The sequence below is a fragment of the Brienomyrus brachyistius genome, chromosome 13, assembly GCF_023856365.1.
Source record: "Brienomyrus brachyistius isolate T26 chromosome 13, BBRACH_0.4, whole genome shotgun sequence".
NCBI lineage: Eukaryota > Metazoa > Chordata > Actinopteri > Osteoglossiformes > Mormyridae > Brienomyrus > Brienomyrus brachyistius.
The window spans coordinates 25,422,127-25,438,059 of record NC_064545.1 but is presented as its reverse complement, the minus strand read 5'-3'; the positions used below and the strand labels follow the sequence as shown (position 1 = coordinate 25,438,059).

At 42.3% G+C, this 15,933-nt stretch overlaps 1 protein-coding gene across 1 annotated transcript in view; it reads right to left on the bottom strand.

Annotated features, from left to right (window-relative positions):
• The window catches only part of LOC125706644 (neural-cadherin-like), a 132,860-nt gene that overhangs the window by 59,244 nt on the left and 57,683 nt on the right, over positions 1-15,933 (bottom strand). Inside the window, exons 6-9 of the mRNA XM_048973401.1 lie at positions 9,445-9,694; positions 6,201-6,343; positions 2,551-2,723; positions 1,613-1,781 (exon numbers count right to left, since the gene is read on the bottom strand). Coding sequence (XP_048829358.1) covers positions 1,613-1,781; positions 2,551-2,723; positions 6,201-6,343; positions 9,445-9,694 — 735 coding nt within the window. The remainder of the gene's footprint in view (positions 1-1,612; positions 1,782-2,550; positions 2,724-6,200; positions 6,344-9,444; positions 9,695-15,933) is intronic.

Here is a 15,933-nt window from a genome sequence, read left to right as displayed (position 1 = left end):
CCATCTTGTCTTCTCCTGCCTGCCCCCAGGTTTTCATCTCAGCCCCACCCGCTGTGTCGGTGCCGAGATATCTCAAACCCAGCTTGCTTAAATGAGAGCACCACCTGTTGCTTTGCTACATTAGCTGTGGTCTCCCCAGTCACATACCCCAGCCGCACTCCCGGTGTTCATTCTGTGCCTTGAGAAACCCATTGTTTTTTTTGGCAGCGAAAGTTCTGATGGTTCAGAGAGCATGCTCCTCAACCAAGGATATGTCCTTACTGTGACATGCAAAAGGTCAAATAAGATACAGCTGTTAGATAAACTTGTACATACCCAATGGTGACTTCATTAGGTACACCTGGGTAGAACTATGTCAGACCTATTTTTGCCTCTAGGATAGAGCTCTGTGTTCAGATACTTTTCTGTACACCACTGTTATCCTGAGCTGTTATTTTTGCACATCCTGCCTTCTGGCTTTAATGAGTCTGGGCACCCTCCTCTGACCACTCTCATTAGCAAGGTGTGATACACCAGATAAATGTCATTGGCTGTTTTTTGTGCATGACATCATTCTTTAGAAAGTTTTGCAGACACGGTGGTGAATGAAAATTGTTGTTGTTTCTGAGATGTAAGAACCGCCACATCTGGCACCAACAACCGTACCACAAAATCTCCATGCAAGTTAGTTGTGTCATGCATCTTAACCAATCTACTGCCAGTAACTGGACCTCCTGACCCTGCTTGTTACCTGTATGTATTCAACCACAGTCCGGTGATTTGCTGTTCGGAGGGGCAGACTTTGCATTAAGAAGCAGACATATCTAAGCACTAAGTGGATATGTGTAATGTGTAGTCAGTTTCCATGTGAACATATTTCAACCCATTGCATACAGAAATGTTAAACTTATGTACGTTTTTCAAAGTTTCCAGTTCAAAGATGCCTTTCATAATCCTAAATTTAGGTTGTAAAAATAATGGGGGAAAATAGTATGATGCCATTGTTTAAACTGAAGTCTTTTAAATTGCTTTTCTAACTTTCCTAGTAACTGGCATAGGAAGATGTACCAAGACTGAGGTCATGTTGTATTAAACAGAATTTCGGTACATGTAATTCAGCTATTGCCATAAAAAAACATGCACTGTTTTCCGAAATCTAACTGAAATCACAGCATTATCATACTTTATAATCACACATTTACAGTTATCTATTAAGCCAAAGCTTTTATCCAAGGTGACATACAATTGAGAATAGAGGGTCTGTCAGTCCCTTCAGCAGCTGGGATGAAGGGCCTTTTACTCAAGGCCCCGCAAAGGCATCCCTCTGCCAACCAGAATTATTGAACCAGCAACCTTCCAATACTGGACACAGAGCCACGCATATTCTAGGCAGTACTGAACAGGGGCTTGTCACAGAGGATGTTGTATGTGAGTATATATTAGAGATACAACCTAGGTGAGAACATTTTTAATTCCATGTTCAAATCAATAAATTTAAGATAATTAGCAGTAATGGCCCTACACTGAATTCCCAATTGCCATAACTACCTTTAAATATAATGCTCCCAGCAAACAGACTAGTCCAAGTCTGAGTCATCACTGCACATTGAAAATCGATGGCCTGTATGCATACCTGTCTCTGGGTGGATGCTGAACGCAGGAACAGTGCTATCCTTGTGCATAAACCCATACGTAACCTTCCCATTTGTGCCTTCATCTGCGTCCACTGCGTGAACCTGCAAGACAAAGGTTCCCACTGGCTGGTTCTCCAGTACAGACGTCCGCTCCTTGTACTGCAGGCACTGGAAGAGGGGTGAAAACAACGGGGGGAGGTGATAGACCAGGTCTGAAGTCTCATTTATCCAAGCAAACATATTACTCTACACAGTCTCTGCTGAAAACTTCCAGTACAATTAAAGCATAACATGCATTTCTTTAGAAATTCATCAAATGTGCGTGAGAGATCGCATCAGGAAATGCAAAAATTTACTATAATAGTAGAAGCAATACTTATACAATTTTGGACAGGGGAATAGAAAATATTTGCAATTTCATACAAAAACTCATCCCATTTTAATATCTGTTGGACTTAGGCTGTCCGGATTCTCCACATTGCACTGGGACTTCAGCAAAACATAGCTGTATAATAAGGATCCCACACTATTTCCAGCAGCTCATTTTCAACAGTTGCTTAGAATTAAGGCAAAGTACACACTGAACATAATGCAGTCCACTGGAGGGAATTCACACCCACAGTCACACTAAGGAAAAGCAGTCACCAGTTCACTTGAGCAGCGTAATCTTTCCATTGTAAGATGTTCTGAGAGCTCGGTACTCAGTTGGCAGCATATTTAAAAGCCTTTATATATGAGGCATGCCAATGTGCAATTTTCATAATTAAAAATGCTTGTAATCTGTAGATACATAGGTTCCTACCATCAATTACTCCCCCAGACAGGAGCACAGATTAAGAAAAATACTTGGAGATTTACTGATGTGAGAAACTCAGTTTATTCCATTTCACGATGAAATTATGAAAAAAGAAAATACATTTAGCAGACATAGATGTACCTTTTCAAATACGGGCTTGTTGTTGTTGACATCATCTACACCCACAATGACCTGTGTAGTGGTGTAGAGAGGGTGTGGCCCGCCGGAGGCGTTGTCATCCGTCGCAGTGACATTGAGGATGTACTCCACACCCCGGAGTTTTGGGGGTGGGCTGGAGCGAAGACGGATCAGCCCTGCAAAAGCAGCCCGTCTCAAATGGAGATGTGACACGAGTGGCAGTGGTGGTAGAAGGACACTATAGAATACTTATTTACACAATAGTACTACTTCCATTCTGAATGAAACCCGCACAAGTTAACATCTTGGATGGATTAATGTAATAAAAATGAACTAGTATACATTAAAAACAAGCATTATAATAGTATCATCATCCATCCATCCATCCATTTTCTGAAACCAATTGTCCTATTAAGGGTCGCAGGGGGGTCCAGAGACTGTTCTGGAGGCTGTGGGTGCAAGACAAGGCACAACCCAGGATGAGGCACCAACCCATCGCAGGGCAAACTCACACACCATTAACTCACACATGCACACCTATAATATCATCATATCATGTTTATTATTAATATATATTAAAGCTGGAAAGGTATAATAGAATGTTAAGGTACACTAACCTGCTGCTTATTAACATTCAATGAATGCATTATGAACGCAATATGAAGACTAACTGAATGTTCAACGAATGCTTCGTAAAGACATTATGAAGTCAGTTAAAGCATTACAAAACAAAAGCCTGTAAGGCCGTGACAAATAAAACAGGCCATTCAGAAATACACAGCCTTATATTGCATTGAATGCTTTTTGAATTAAGGCATGACCTGAAGGGCCACCACCTTTGGAAGCCGGTATTTTCTGGCTATAATAAAAACATTAAATGCCTCCTCCTCTGTATACTGTTTGGTGACAGAGTGGTACCTCGTTGCACTCCAGGATTACTAATTGCTATCTTGTATCCAGTGGCTTATTTTGAGTCCCCACATGTAGGAAGCAGAACCTCCGTAGGCATCCTTATTCATTTCCAAAGACAAGGAAGAAAAAAGACAAAAATAGACATCCAAGGAGATATGCTGTTAACTTACATACATTTTGAGCCAGTTGGATGGAATTACCGAATAAGCTTGAAGCTAAATCCTTTCAGGAGTCATGCAGATATTTTGTTCATGTGAAAGCACGTCTGAGGGTCAGGTGGCTCCTGCATTGGTGTGTGTGAAGGAGAATTAAATGCTACACGAGTCAATGTTTTATTTCCCTGCTTAACCTCAGTGGAGCGGATGGATTTTTATTCTGAGGTGTTTGGTCTGAACAGAGGTCATAGGGGTCACTGCTATTTTACATACAGCCATGAAAAAAGTTAAGAGACCACAGCACAATTTTTCGTTTCACACATTTCTCAGTTCAAGGGTGTGCGTCTGTGAATAATCTACATTTGTTTTTTGCAAATTGCAGACTGACTCTTCCCTGCTTCTCACTGATGAAGGGCTTCTTCCTTCCTTTATGGGACTTCAGTCCAGCTTCTAGGAGCCTGTTATTCATTGCAGTGCACTTCACACCACTTAATGTATCCCGTTCTTTTTGAAGGTTACTTGAGGTCATCCTCCAATTCATGTGGCACTGCCGGATAAGTTAATGGCCATCTCGTGCTTTAGAAAGTTACTTCTGCTCTCTACCTGGCTGGTTTTTGCCAGTTGCTCCTGCTTCACTTTGTTTCTATGTACTGCTGTCTTGGAAACTTTGAGCCTGGAAGCAGAAGGTGTAGCCTTCTGACAGCAGAATCAGGTTTAAACCAGGATTTAAAAATGCAGATGTTTCAATATATTGAGTGGCATCTTAATTTTTTCTGCTGCTGTATTAATTGTGAAATGTATACAAACAACAAGACAATGCATCACAAAGGGCAGTGTGTTGCAGCTGAAATTTGATCATAAAAATAAATGTTAACCGAGTTGGTGTAATTTTTAAAATGTAGGACATGTGACATACACACGGCCAGGGGGTTTGAAAGCCTACGCCAGTGTATTTCCTGACGGAAAAAGCGCTCACGCAAAAATGCCAAACCTTGGAGCCGAAAACCAGCTTCCGGCTCTTTCTAAGTGCTTTGAACTGGAGTCTGCTGGGGTTGGGGCAGCAGGGATGTGGGGGGAGGAGCAGGGGCAGGGAGAGACATGGCAGAAAGACACAGAGTGATCGCCGACGCCTCCGGCTTTCACGCCCCGGCACGCGAGGCACCGCGCGTCCTGCAGACATCAAAGCACATGAGAGACGGGGAAGACATATCCCCAGGGTCCACACTGCAGCCACAGTGCTTTGTTTGATGGGGGTCATCTCATTCTCATTGCCACCTCTCATTAATGTCCTGTCCCTAAGTGCTGGATTAGAGGGAGCTGGGGGTTCCCTACAAGCAAAAGTCGCCGGTAGGGAATCCGTAGGGTGGGTCGAGATTTTATGTAGGCCACACAAAAATGACAGGCAAGGAGGCGAACTGAAAGAGAGGCAAAATTAAAGCTATTTTACTGGTGTTTATGCTTTTAATATCGGAAAGACCATTACACTAAGGCTACAGGGCACCAGTGATTACAAAAAAATCTAATTAGAATAGTGCGAGATAAAGGAATATGAATGTTTGTTTTCAATGGGCTCACCCTTCAATACAGTCAAAAATAATGAGGGGAAAAGCCTGGTCTTGATCTTGCAGGCTACCCATTTGGTGTGGAGCGTAATCATATCACCGTATGCGATTCAAATGCCTCGTTTCCAAGAGCACGGAACTGGTGCTGTTGCTGGGCTGGTCCTTGCTTGGTGCCTTTTGAGAACCTGCTGGCATTACCATTAGTTTAAAAAATGAACAGAATGGAAATGTTATGCAGACAGAGGGGAGCGTGAAGTAAAGGTTCATGTGTTTTCCGTTTTCTTGGATTTGTTCTGATCCGTTTCAGATTTTAAGGTTTTATAAGCTTCCGAGCCGAAAAAAAAAAAGTTCAGACTGTGTGTCTCACCCGAATCCACTTTTGTCTCCTTAACGGCCGTCTGTGTGCCTGAGTGAGTTTATTCTCGCTCCCTGTGTTACCGCCGTCTTTGTAAGGGTCACACAATAAGCGTCTGCTAAAAACTGAACTTCTGCTGTGTCCACCTCATGATCTCTTCGCCACAGTATTTTATTTATTCGACCTGTGACATGTTTATAATTTATTATTAAATCTGCCCAACAGATCGATCTTTCATTTTCCACAGGATGAAAAAAAAAATGATGTAACGTTATTCTGCTAATAAGCTGCCAGGTCGTTTCACTGCCAGCACCGATGAAATTGGACAAAACCGTAGCAGTTATGGTTGAATTTTTCGGGCACACGAAAGGTTTAGATGTACAGCCCATTCCAGTTTCACTGATATGATTCCAAATTCTGTAACCAGCTTTTCTGTGGTGCTGTGCTGGAGACATTTTTTTCAGGCACTGCGCCAGCTTCTCTGCACTGGAAATGCGTGGAACTAGTTCCGGACTAGGAAAAAGTCAGGCACCTGCTCCGGCACCGCATTGGTGGCAATAAGGCAAAAGCAGTAGTGCATGAGTATGTTGAAATATACGAGTTATATAATTTGCATCAGTTTAGGACTCAAAATTAAGATTCAAAAGAGTGCAATGGGAAGAGGGTCACCTTTCTGGCTGTCAATGACAAAATTGCCCTCTTCATTGCCTGCTGTGATTTTGTATGTGATCCCATCACCATCTGGGTCCTTGGCCAGCACAGTGGCGACTAACGTGTTGGGTCCAGCATCTTCAGAGACGAAGGTCCTATAGCTGTCAACAGAGTGAGTGTACAGTGAACACCATACAAGTTCGACTGTGTTACCCATTCTGATATTTACAGAATTATCACAGAGACATTTTCTCATTAAACTGCAGACCCCTCGCAGGATCATAAGATACTCCTTGGATGACATGCCAGTCCATCACAGGGTACACACACTACAGGGAAATTAGAGAGACAAATTAATTTAACCGAATTTCTTTGAATCAAAGGAGTAAAGACACAGTACACAACAAGACAGAGAGAGTTGGAATTCAAACGCTCATCTCTGGAGGTGAAATGCAACATTGCTACCCACTGCATCACCATGTCACACCGTCATTTGTCTAATGATTAGTCTTTAGTGGCGATAATGATCTCATATATGTAATTCTATCATGTTCTTATCAGCATAATTAAAAAGGACACATTAGGATGGTATGTTGTGTTGTCGTGAGGAGTAAAAACACAAGACAAAAGCAAACATGCATGCAGAGACACACATTTCTATTTAAGCGCCATATAAGGACATAAACGAAAACACAACAATACTCCCAGGACTGAGTAAATGCTTACATACAGTACACACACACATGCGTGAAATGAAGACTCCCAAAATCAAAACCAGCTAATGGAAGGTCATTTATAAAATGTGCCCCCCCCCCCCCCCCCCCCACTGTGTCTGAATTAAGCAAAAGGTCATAAATTGTATATTCATAGCAGGGTTCTCCCAGCCATACTGTTTCCAAAAGCCCATTTTGAATATGATCTGGTCTGACCAGTCAGACCCATACAACATTTGAAGTGGATTCCTGGTGGCAAGTTTAAATATGTTTATTTTTATTAATACATTTGAAATCACAGTGTTCTTGTTATTGCTGATTAGGGTTATTGTTTGTCTTGAGGTGTTCAGGTGCTTTTTGTCCCAGCGTACCCACCATGGTCTACTTCTTGTGTTGAGGTTAACATGGCGGTTCATGAAAGTTCAGTTTTTCAAACTTGTCATTGTACCGAATGACACCTAGGACACGAGGCAGAGCCGAAAGCAGGTGAACACGACGAGCTGCCTTGTTGGTGCCGCAGATCTTCGCGTGGGAAAGGTGAAAGCCACATCAAAGGAGTGATTAGCAGGAGCGTGCAGACACGCCCCTGTCATTTCCCTTTGCCGCATGCCAAACACAGGCCTGTCATCGGGCAGAGGCCTGTCATCGGGCAGAGGCCTGTCATCGGGCAGAGGCCTTCCCCTCACCACGAGGAGCATGTCATTCTCAAACCGACAGTTAGGGAGAAGTGCAGTGCAGAGCCAGCACATGGCTTCCCTCCGGTTCGCGCCCCCCAAACCCCCCGCTCGCACTTTGATCACATGCTCTCACAATGTAGCCGAGAAGCAGGGGGGGTTGACAGACGACTGACAGCATACAGCCAAAGCCCCATTTCGGGATCCGCCGGAACAATGGAGCCTGGCAGGCGTCAACTTGTATGATGCAGCGACTCTTTGCATCTTCATTATGTAGCCCATCAAATCCATTTGTAGCAAAATCAAAATTAATTTGTAATTATTACAGAAGTCTATCTTTGTCAAAGCACGAAGAGGCATAATATAAACAGAAGTCTACATTTCTTAATCTTCTTAAAAGACTGACATCAGGTTGAATCTACACATTTATCCAGGCAGCTAATTATTTTGACAATTCATATTCAGCTGATAAAAACACATTAATACAATGATGAACATGACTTCCCACCCCACCCGCCCATCCATTACTCCTCCAGCATTTCTTTTTCCCTTCTTTTCAATTTGACGTTGACTGTAAGCATTAATGGGGCCATTACCTTAGTTCACGTTGTTATTCATCATTTAGATAAAAGCCAGCAAGCATTTACGGTAACGATCTGGCAAAGAGATCGCGTCACAAGCCTGATTGTGTGGCTAACAAAGAGCGCGGCGGAGCAGCACGGCACAGCGTGCCATCCGCACGTCTCCGGCTGCCAGACCCACGTCACAGACACGCCACGTGCTGCTCACCTGGGGGCACAAAAGCGGCACGGACACCCTGGCAGATTCCGGGGGCCCAGAGGCTCGAGCTGCACCTCACTGTTAACTCCACCATCCCTCGGCCATCCCCCAAACACAACAAGCATTTTGCACAGTATTTATCCTCCTGCTATGTTGTTTCTCTTATGTATTCTTCAAATGTGTTACTTTTATATTTATTTTATTACTGATTTCCCTTTTGCGCATTCATTGCCTATTGTAACTTATGATGTCCTTTTGTATCAGGCTCAGCATTCTTCAGAAATGCCCAAATAAAAGCACAACTTTTTCCCAAATGACACACAGAAGCTCGCACGCGCACACGCACACACACACACACACACAATATGAGAGAAATCTTTCTAAGACAACTGATGGCATGGCTGATTGAGCCTGCCTTGCCAATTTCTAGAGCTAGCAACCATAAAATTGGTCAATTAAAAGAGCCAAAAGCCTTCAGTAATGTTGCAGAGTGAACAAAACATAAAATAATAAGTTAATGCAGCTAGAGAAGCATAAAGATTCAGGAATGTAACATAAGCAAATGTGAAGAGTTTACATTTGGGTAAGAACACAGAGATGATGATAAAATCACTGACAGGCCTTTGGAATTCACATTTCGGGGATCTGAATTCAATCTTGACAGTGACAGCTGCATGGGATTCTGGGAAATTACAGCATGGAATAGAAAAAAAGTGGGACAATCGTACGTCATGCAGAACATAACATGAAATAAACCTGTAATGTGGGTGTGGAAATGAAGACTGACACCTAGAACAGGGCTGCCCAACCCTCTTCCTGGGGATCTACCACCCTGATCAGCACACCTGATACAGAAAAGCAGGTCCATCGACCACATTACTGTCTCTGATGTTGAGATGCTACTGAAGGACCTGCCTCAGTGTATCAGGCGTCTTACATTAGGGCTGCGCCTAAGTGCTGCCTGGTGGTAAATCTGGAGCAGGGTTGGGCAGCCTTGACCTAGAGTCAAATGGTAAAAATCACAGTTATATTGACTCATAGTCAGTTATTGCTAGTTAGTAATACATTGTAAAGTTAAAAAAATAAGGCTCTCACATGGGCTGAGAGAACTCGGGCGCTTCATCATTGATGTTGGACATGCGGATGCGGACAGTGGCCGTCCCCGTGCGCGCCACCTCCCCCTTGTCCACGGCCATCACGATGAACTCATAGAGGTGGTTGGGCCGCTCGTAGTCCAGGGGGCGGGCTGGGAAGATGGTGCCGTGGGCAGAGACTGTGAAGTCGGGGCTCAAGCTGTGGTAGGTCAGCTTCGCATTCAGGTCAGAGTCACAGTCACTGGCCGACACTGCGGTGGGGGGGGGGGAAATCGATTGGAAAAATGAAATGGGTGTGAGTTCTGACCACTGTGTAATGAACAGCTACCTACAGGGAAACTGAAGCTATAAGTGTCATTCTGCCTCATACTGCCTAAGTCACATAATGACCGGCCAGAGCAGGAGTCTGACGCTCTGGCTTTTCAGGCGCAAGACGCAAGTAACGGCAAAGAACTTAAAGGCCGCAGGAAACTGGCATCTCTGGTTTCACCGAGCAGCTCAGCAGAGGTTATTGTCCCCAGCAGCTAACATGCAGTACCTTACTATTTATTATTATTATTAGGGGTGGTGGAATTCATCGATAAAATAATCAATTCAAATCAGTAAATGTAATTTTAATTAGAATTTTAATTAGACAATAGAATTGAAATTTAGGTAATGGACCTTAATTCAATGAAATTCCATGTTTTGTAGTTTTCCTGCACAGGGGTTGACAGCATGTTGCTTACAAAGGAGCCAATGAGCAGCTCCCATACAATATATTGCAGAAATGGGATCAACGATGTTATTGTCAATGTATTTGTATACATGTGTGCCTTGGGTCTCCATAAGACATCTCAACTCTGTCTGAGACAATGAATTCCATGCTGTGACGCAGAGAATTAGTCCTGCTGGTTTCATCGTTGCCAACCCCCCCGCTAAGAAGCCCTATCGTTGCCTCCTCTATCCCAGTCGTTTCCCATTAGTAATACATTACACTTAGCTAAAAGGTAAAGCACCTGGTTTTAAGCCAAGATTCTCCAACAGAAACTCCTCTCAACACAGCTCCTACGTGGCAGCTTATAATCATGCTATGATTAGTCAATCAAGCTTATTACTCCACGTCAATTAATCCTCCTCTGACATGGAGGCTCACGCCTTACTTATAAACTGGAAGCCTCTTCACAGCTAATATAGTCCTCAAATGATCATTTCCTTACACTGGAACCATGTTAATCCAAGGAATAAAAGGAGGCTAAGGCCGGGTTACTGCATGTAAAAGCAGAATTGAGATATCCCAGCTGCACTCCTGTCGCTTTGTTTTGTTAATTTTGCGGCAACTTTCATTCCTGCCTGGTCTCAGTCTCCCCTGAAGGAGATGGAGCTCAGCACAATGCGACGTGAAGCCATGACAGACATGCGCATCTCACCCGTCATCTGTCACGACAGACACGCACTCATCTCCACCACCATGACCAAACAGCACAGGCAGGCCAGGGAATCAAAGGGGCGATGATGAAATCGCTTTAAGATGAATGAACCACAAGCGTAGGATCCACTGTGCCAAGACCAGGGATATTTGTGTCTTGGAAAATTGAAAGCTTTTACTGACCTTTAGGTCGGTGCTTCCTAATGTGATTTTTTTAAGGCAAAATATGAAGATGTCAAGCTTCGTCATGAAAATCCAGCCTCAAACACAAAAAAAGCATTTGCATATTTGACAGACAATGTACAGGAAATGATCAGAATGCGGGATCAGACCATGTCCCGGGAGTAACCGGGCTTGCAGGTTTTGCTAATGGCCCCAACGATGGCATCGGTTTACCAGCCAGAGGATTAGAACCAGCAACCTTCCAATCACGGGCACAGAGCTGAAACCTGCAGAGCCGCATACTATCCTCTCATTATAAAAAAATCTCATTATAAAAGCTATTTCTAATTATTTCCAACAGGTGATAGCAGAAAACAAATCACAACATAATTCAATGACCTTGCTTCAACAACTTCAATAAATCAAAAATGCATGATGAAAACCCCATGCCAACAAGTGTATACAGTCATAATTTCACATGCAGATGTGACTTAGCAATAATCAAGCCACCATGTAAGAAAGTTGTCATAGGTTACTGATCTTCATTGATAACAGGTTTATGTTTGTTAAATTACTATAATAAGTACAATATCATTAAAAAGGTATCGTGCCATTAAATTTTAATATCAATGAACCCGTGGTAGATTAAACAATCTGTTACTGCTGCACAAAAATGAGGTCATTAAAACGACAGAAGTAGCCATGGAGGATTGTTCCCTGGGTAAAATAAAAACCACCCAAATATGTACTGTTCACTACTAAGTTAAGAGGCCTAAACAGAGTTGAGAAGCATCACAACAGTGTTTACCGGTTGCATCAGGTTGAAAGTGAGACCTTGGTCAAGTCTCACTGGTGTTGACGACCCCTGCATATCAGGAAGCCAGTGAAGCCAGTGATCCTGGCCAACTACACACTGGAGATGGGGGGGTTTCCGCAGGTGGCCAAGGCCGGAGCGCTCCACAGAAAGACACAAAGGAGCTTCACTCTGGCTGCCACCTCCAGCCCAGTGCCGCTCGCTTTGAACTGCCCAGTTGTGTGCTCTTATCTCCAGAAAGGGGCGGGTGAAAGAGCCATAGCGAAAAAGTCAAAGGTGATCTCTGAGCTGAGCAGCAAGATCCTGCACGGTGCAAGTCTAGTCTGCATTTCTCCCTCCCCCGACTCCACCTCCACGTTCCTGTGACGACTTTGTGATAAATGTCCCAACTAACACAACCTACAGAATAAAATAGAAATTATGTAAATTTCCTGAACTGGATAGATTCATTAATTAAGCTCACTGAACTAATCAGAAACCCATGAGATGAAAAGGAAAACAGATGGAGAAGAGGAACGAGAAATACATACCAAAATACAGATAAGACGACAGACTGAACTCATCTTGTTCAGACTACCAAAATGAATTAAAGAATCTGAGGACAGATTACTCTGGTTGCTGAGGGTACGGTCAGTGAAATTCCATGAAATTATTGACATTTTGTCCAAATCGGTCTCGTGCCATTATAATCATAATTATTCATAATCAAAAAGAAGATTCCGCAGAGAAGTGGCAGCTGGAGCCGTCCTTAAATAGAATGCTAGAGGATTTTTGTCCAAAAGGTTGCCATGGAGATTGTTGGTGTAGCAGAACTTAAAAGTGCACGGACCATAAAGAATCACCAACTCAAGGCTCCATCCCGCAGACCAGAAATGTCAGTTCGGAGGCGTCATTGATGGCATTTAGGTGTCGGCTCTGCCTTTCTTGACACCACAATGAATTCATGTCAAAATCCCCATTAGAGCCCCAGTAGCGGCTCTCTCTCTGCCTGAAAGGCAGAGCCGTCTCTGATAGCACCGTCTGCCGACTGATGTGTCAATCAGACGAGTGCCAGGTGATCGATGTGAATGTGAAAACCTTTTGAGGCATTAAAAACACTCTCTTTATAGAAAATCTTTTCTTTTAATTATTGTATAACTAATGGAAGTATGATACCCACACATACACAAAGGCACAGAGATGGAAATGCTCACTTGGTTCTAAAAAATGTTGTGTAGCGTTTTAAGAAATCCTCTACAATTTAAAACACAATAAAAATACAAATAAGCCGTTATGCCAGTTTCCTACACTGCAGGGCTTCTCCGCTTTAATTTTCTTTTATCTTACCGCGGTCATACTGCCGAAACACTTGCACATTTTCTATCAACTCTGTTGAAGAAGTGCATAAATATTCCAGAATCTTATTTGCAGGAATGGATGCGTCTTGGCTGTGATCTGCCATTCCGATGCGATGCAAATGTTACTGTAAACAGAAATAAATCTTGTGTACCTCTATGTTGCATGAAAGAACAGGAAACCAGATCATGTTTGCTGGCAGAAAGCTGTCATTCATAGGCATGGATTCAGAAGTACAGATCTGTATAAGGCTGTTACTTTTAATTACAATATGTACGTCATATCTGCCAGACTACCACCATCAGAATGAAAACCTCAACAGATCTCTCCACACCATTAACACAACACTAGGGCTGCACTGATTTAGTAACCTCAGTGTTTAATTTCCTAAAGAACTGGTCATACAATTAAAAACCAGGGCTGACGGAGCGATAGCCTCATTATCCAAAAATGTCGTCTCAGACAAAGGGTGTCACGGCCCAGCAACCTCATTACCCAGCCTGCCTGCCACCAACTCTCAAACGCGTCGCATACAAGACACCTCGCAGAACCTGCTCCATCTTCTGGTGAGGTTGATGGACTTCGGAAAGGACATCATGACCACCCTCACTCACCAGCTGAAGGACGAATGGCAGATCACTTCTATTTAACTCTTGAAAACCAGGCTCTTCCAGCATGGATGAAGACTCACAGAATGTTCCCCAGCAGGAATTTGGAGGAAACAAAGTACAGTATCCAGTCTTACTACCCAATACTTTGTAGGAGAGTCAGAGCCTGTGGTGTAAAGGTTAAGTAGGAAGTAGTTAATTTCAGAATCAAGATCTGTTGTAGATGGTTAGCAAATATCCCCCATTTCAGTTCCTATCTGCTGATTTTAAACTGAGCTCATTCCTGTCTCCCTTACTAACCATATAGCTGCCACAGTGGCCAAATCACTTGTAGTCTGCTCTATTTTCACAGCATCATCCTGAAGGACAAAGACTATAGATCCACTCTCGTCATCATTTTTCCAATGAATGAAGGAGAAATTCATTTTTAATCAAGGGCGTGCATTTCAATTGGGCAGACATACAGGTTATTAATGGAACAGCATTCATTTTTGCAATATTAAATTTATATTTACATTTCATTAAATTATTATGATTGTGCAGCGATTATAAAGCAATTATATCATCTTTCCACTTTCATCTACTCTCACATAACTGACAAATGCAGTTTTCAAAACATCATGTTTGTCAGAGAACTAAAAATCCAAGAAAAAGCTGCGATCTTACCAGAACTTTGCAATTGTGCTTTTCTGAGGGACAACAGTCAAAGTAGTGCTGGATACAGGAAGACTGACAGAGGAAATGTAAGGCTGGGCTCATCTCATCAGAAGGTCTACTCTCTATGCCTGCTATTGTTCTATTTGTGCTGTTAGTTAATTAGCCGGTATTTATTGGCTAGTACTTTGAATTAGATGATTCAAATCACCTCCACACAACATTATTGTGCTCTCGCTATAATTTCCAGTTATATTTCAGTCACGCTTCTTCTGAACAATGAACTAGGCTAACCACAGGCGTGATTGATTGCTATGATCAATAGTAATTTAATCTATTTAATTTGTTTAAAAAAAAAATACACAAAGCATATTTTTTGCATCCCCAAAGATCAAGTAATCATGAATGAAATTAATCATGTTTTTTTTTAGATAAATTTATAATATAGCCTGCAATATTTATAAGACAGCTCACCCTTACCAAGAATAGGAATGGTACCAAATACCGGAAAGCAGTAAAAATTACATATTTGTTTATTTTTGTTCTGCCAAATTATTTGATGTTGGCAGCACTCATATAGATGTGGCCCAACGGATTCACCTCTTTCAGACTATGAAAACACAGATGCAATTCTAAACGACTGGACAGCTTAATAACAAACACAGAAAAACAAATTCCATTATACAAATTCATGAATTGCACAAAGGATCAGAAGAGAGAAGCATATGCATAAATTATACATAATATTCCAGTAGAAATAAATGACCACGTTATGAAACATAACATTACGAATTACTCAAATCACCAAGGCCGATCTGTGGCAGCTAAAGAAACGAAAACTATTTTGCAAAGTATGCAAAATGTGAAGAATCACATAAAGAAATTTCACATTTATGCATAAAAAAATGGGAATCACTTGCACAAGACAAGCAGACCAAATAACGGCGCACAAAGATTAATGCAGGATGTGCAAGGATGTGAAAGTGGACAAGCAGACTACTGTAATATAACAAAACCAGAATTACCATAAATGGCATATTTTAAAATATACTTTTTAAACAAAGTGCAACTTTAGTCAAAGATCCATAAGACAAAGAATATAAAAACTGAATTTTTAACCTATGAGACCTAAAAGTTGATCGCTATCCCTAAATCGAGCTCAGGCTACATTTCTGAAAGCTTCTGTAATGTTTGTTTATATCTCCAGTTTACAAATACCATGAGAGATTAGAACTGAACAATTACAAATTAATTCCTACCTGCTGTGTTTTGGGCAAATCAATTGCGCTTTGGAGACATCTATTCATCTTTGGACTGTGGGAGTAAACTTGTGTGCACAAACACCGGTACCTTTGGCATATCTTCTGGCGTTTTTAGGTTTTTTGATTGCAGAGGTTTCTGAAATTGAATGAGCCCCAGAGATGAACCCTGGTACCTTGGGAGGAGCTTAATTTGGCTCCGCTTCTAACTTCATAAACAGGGGGCGTATCCCTTATTCTGATTGGTCCA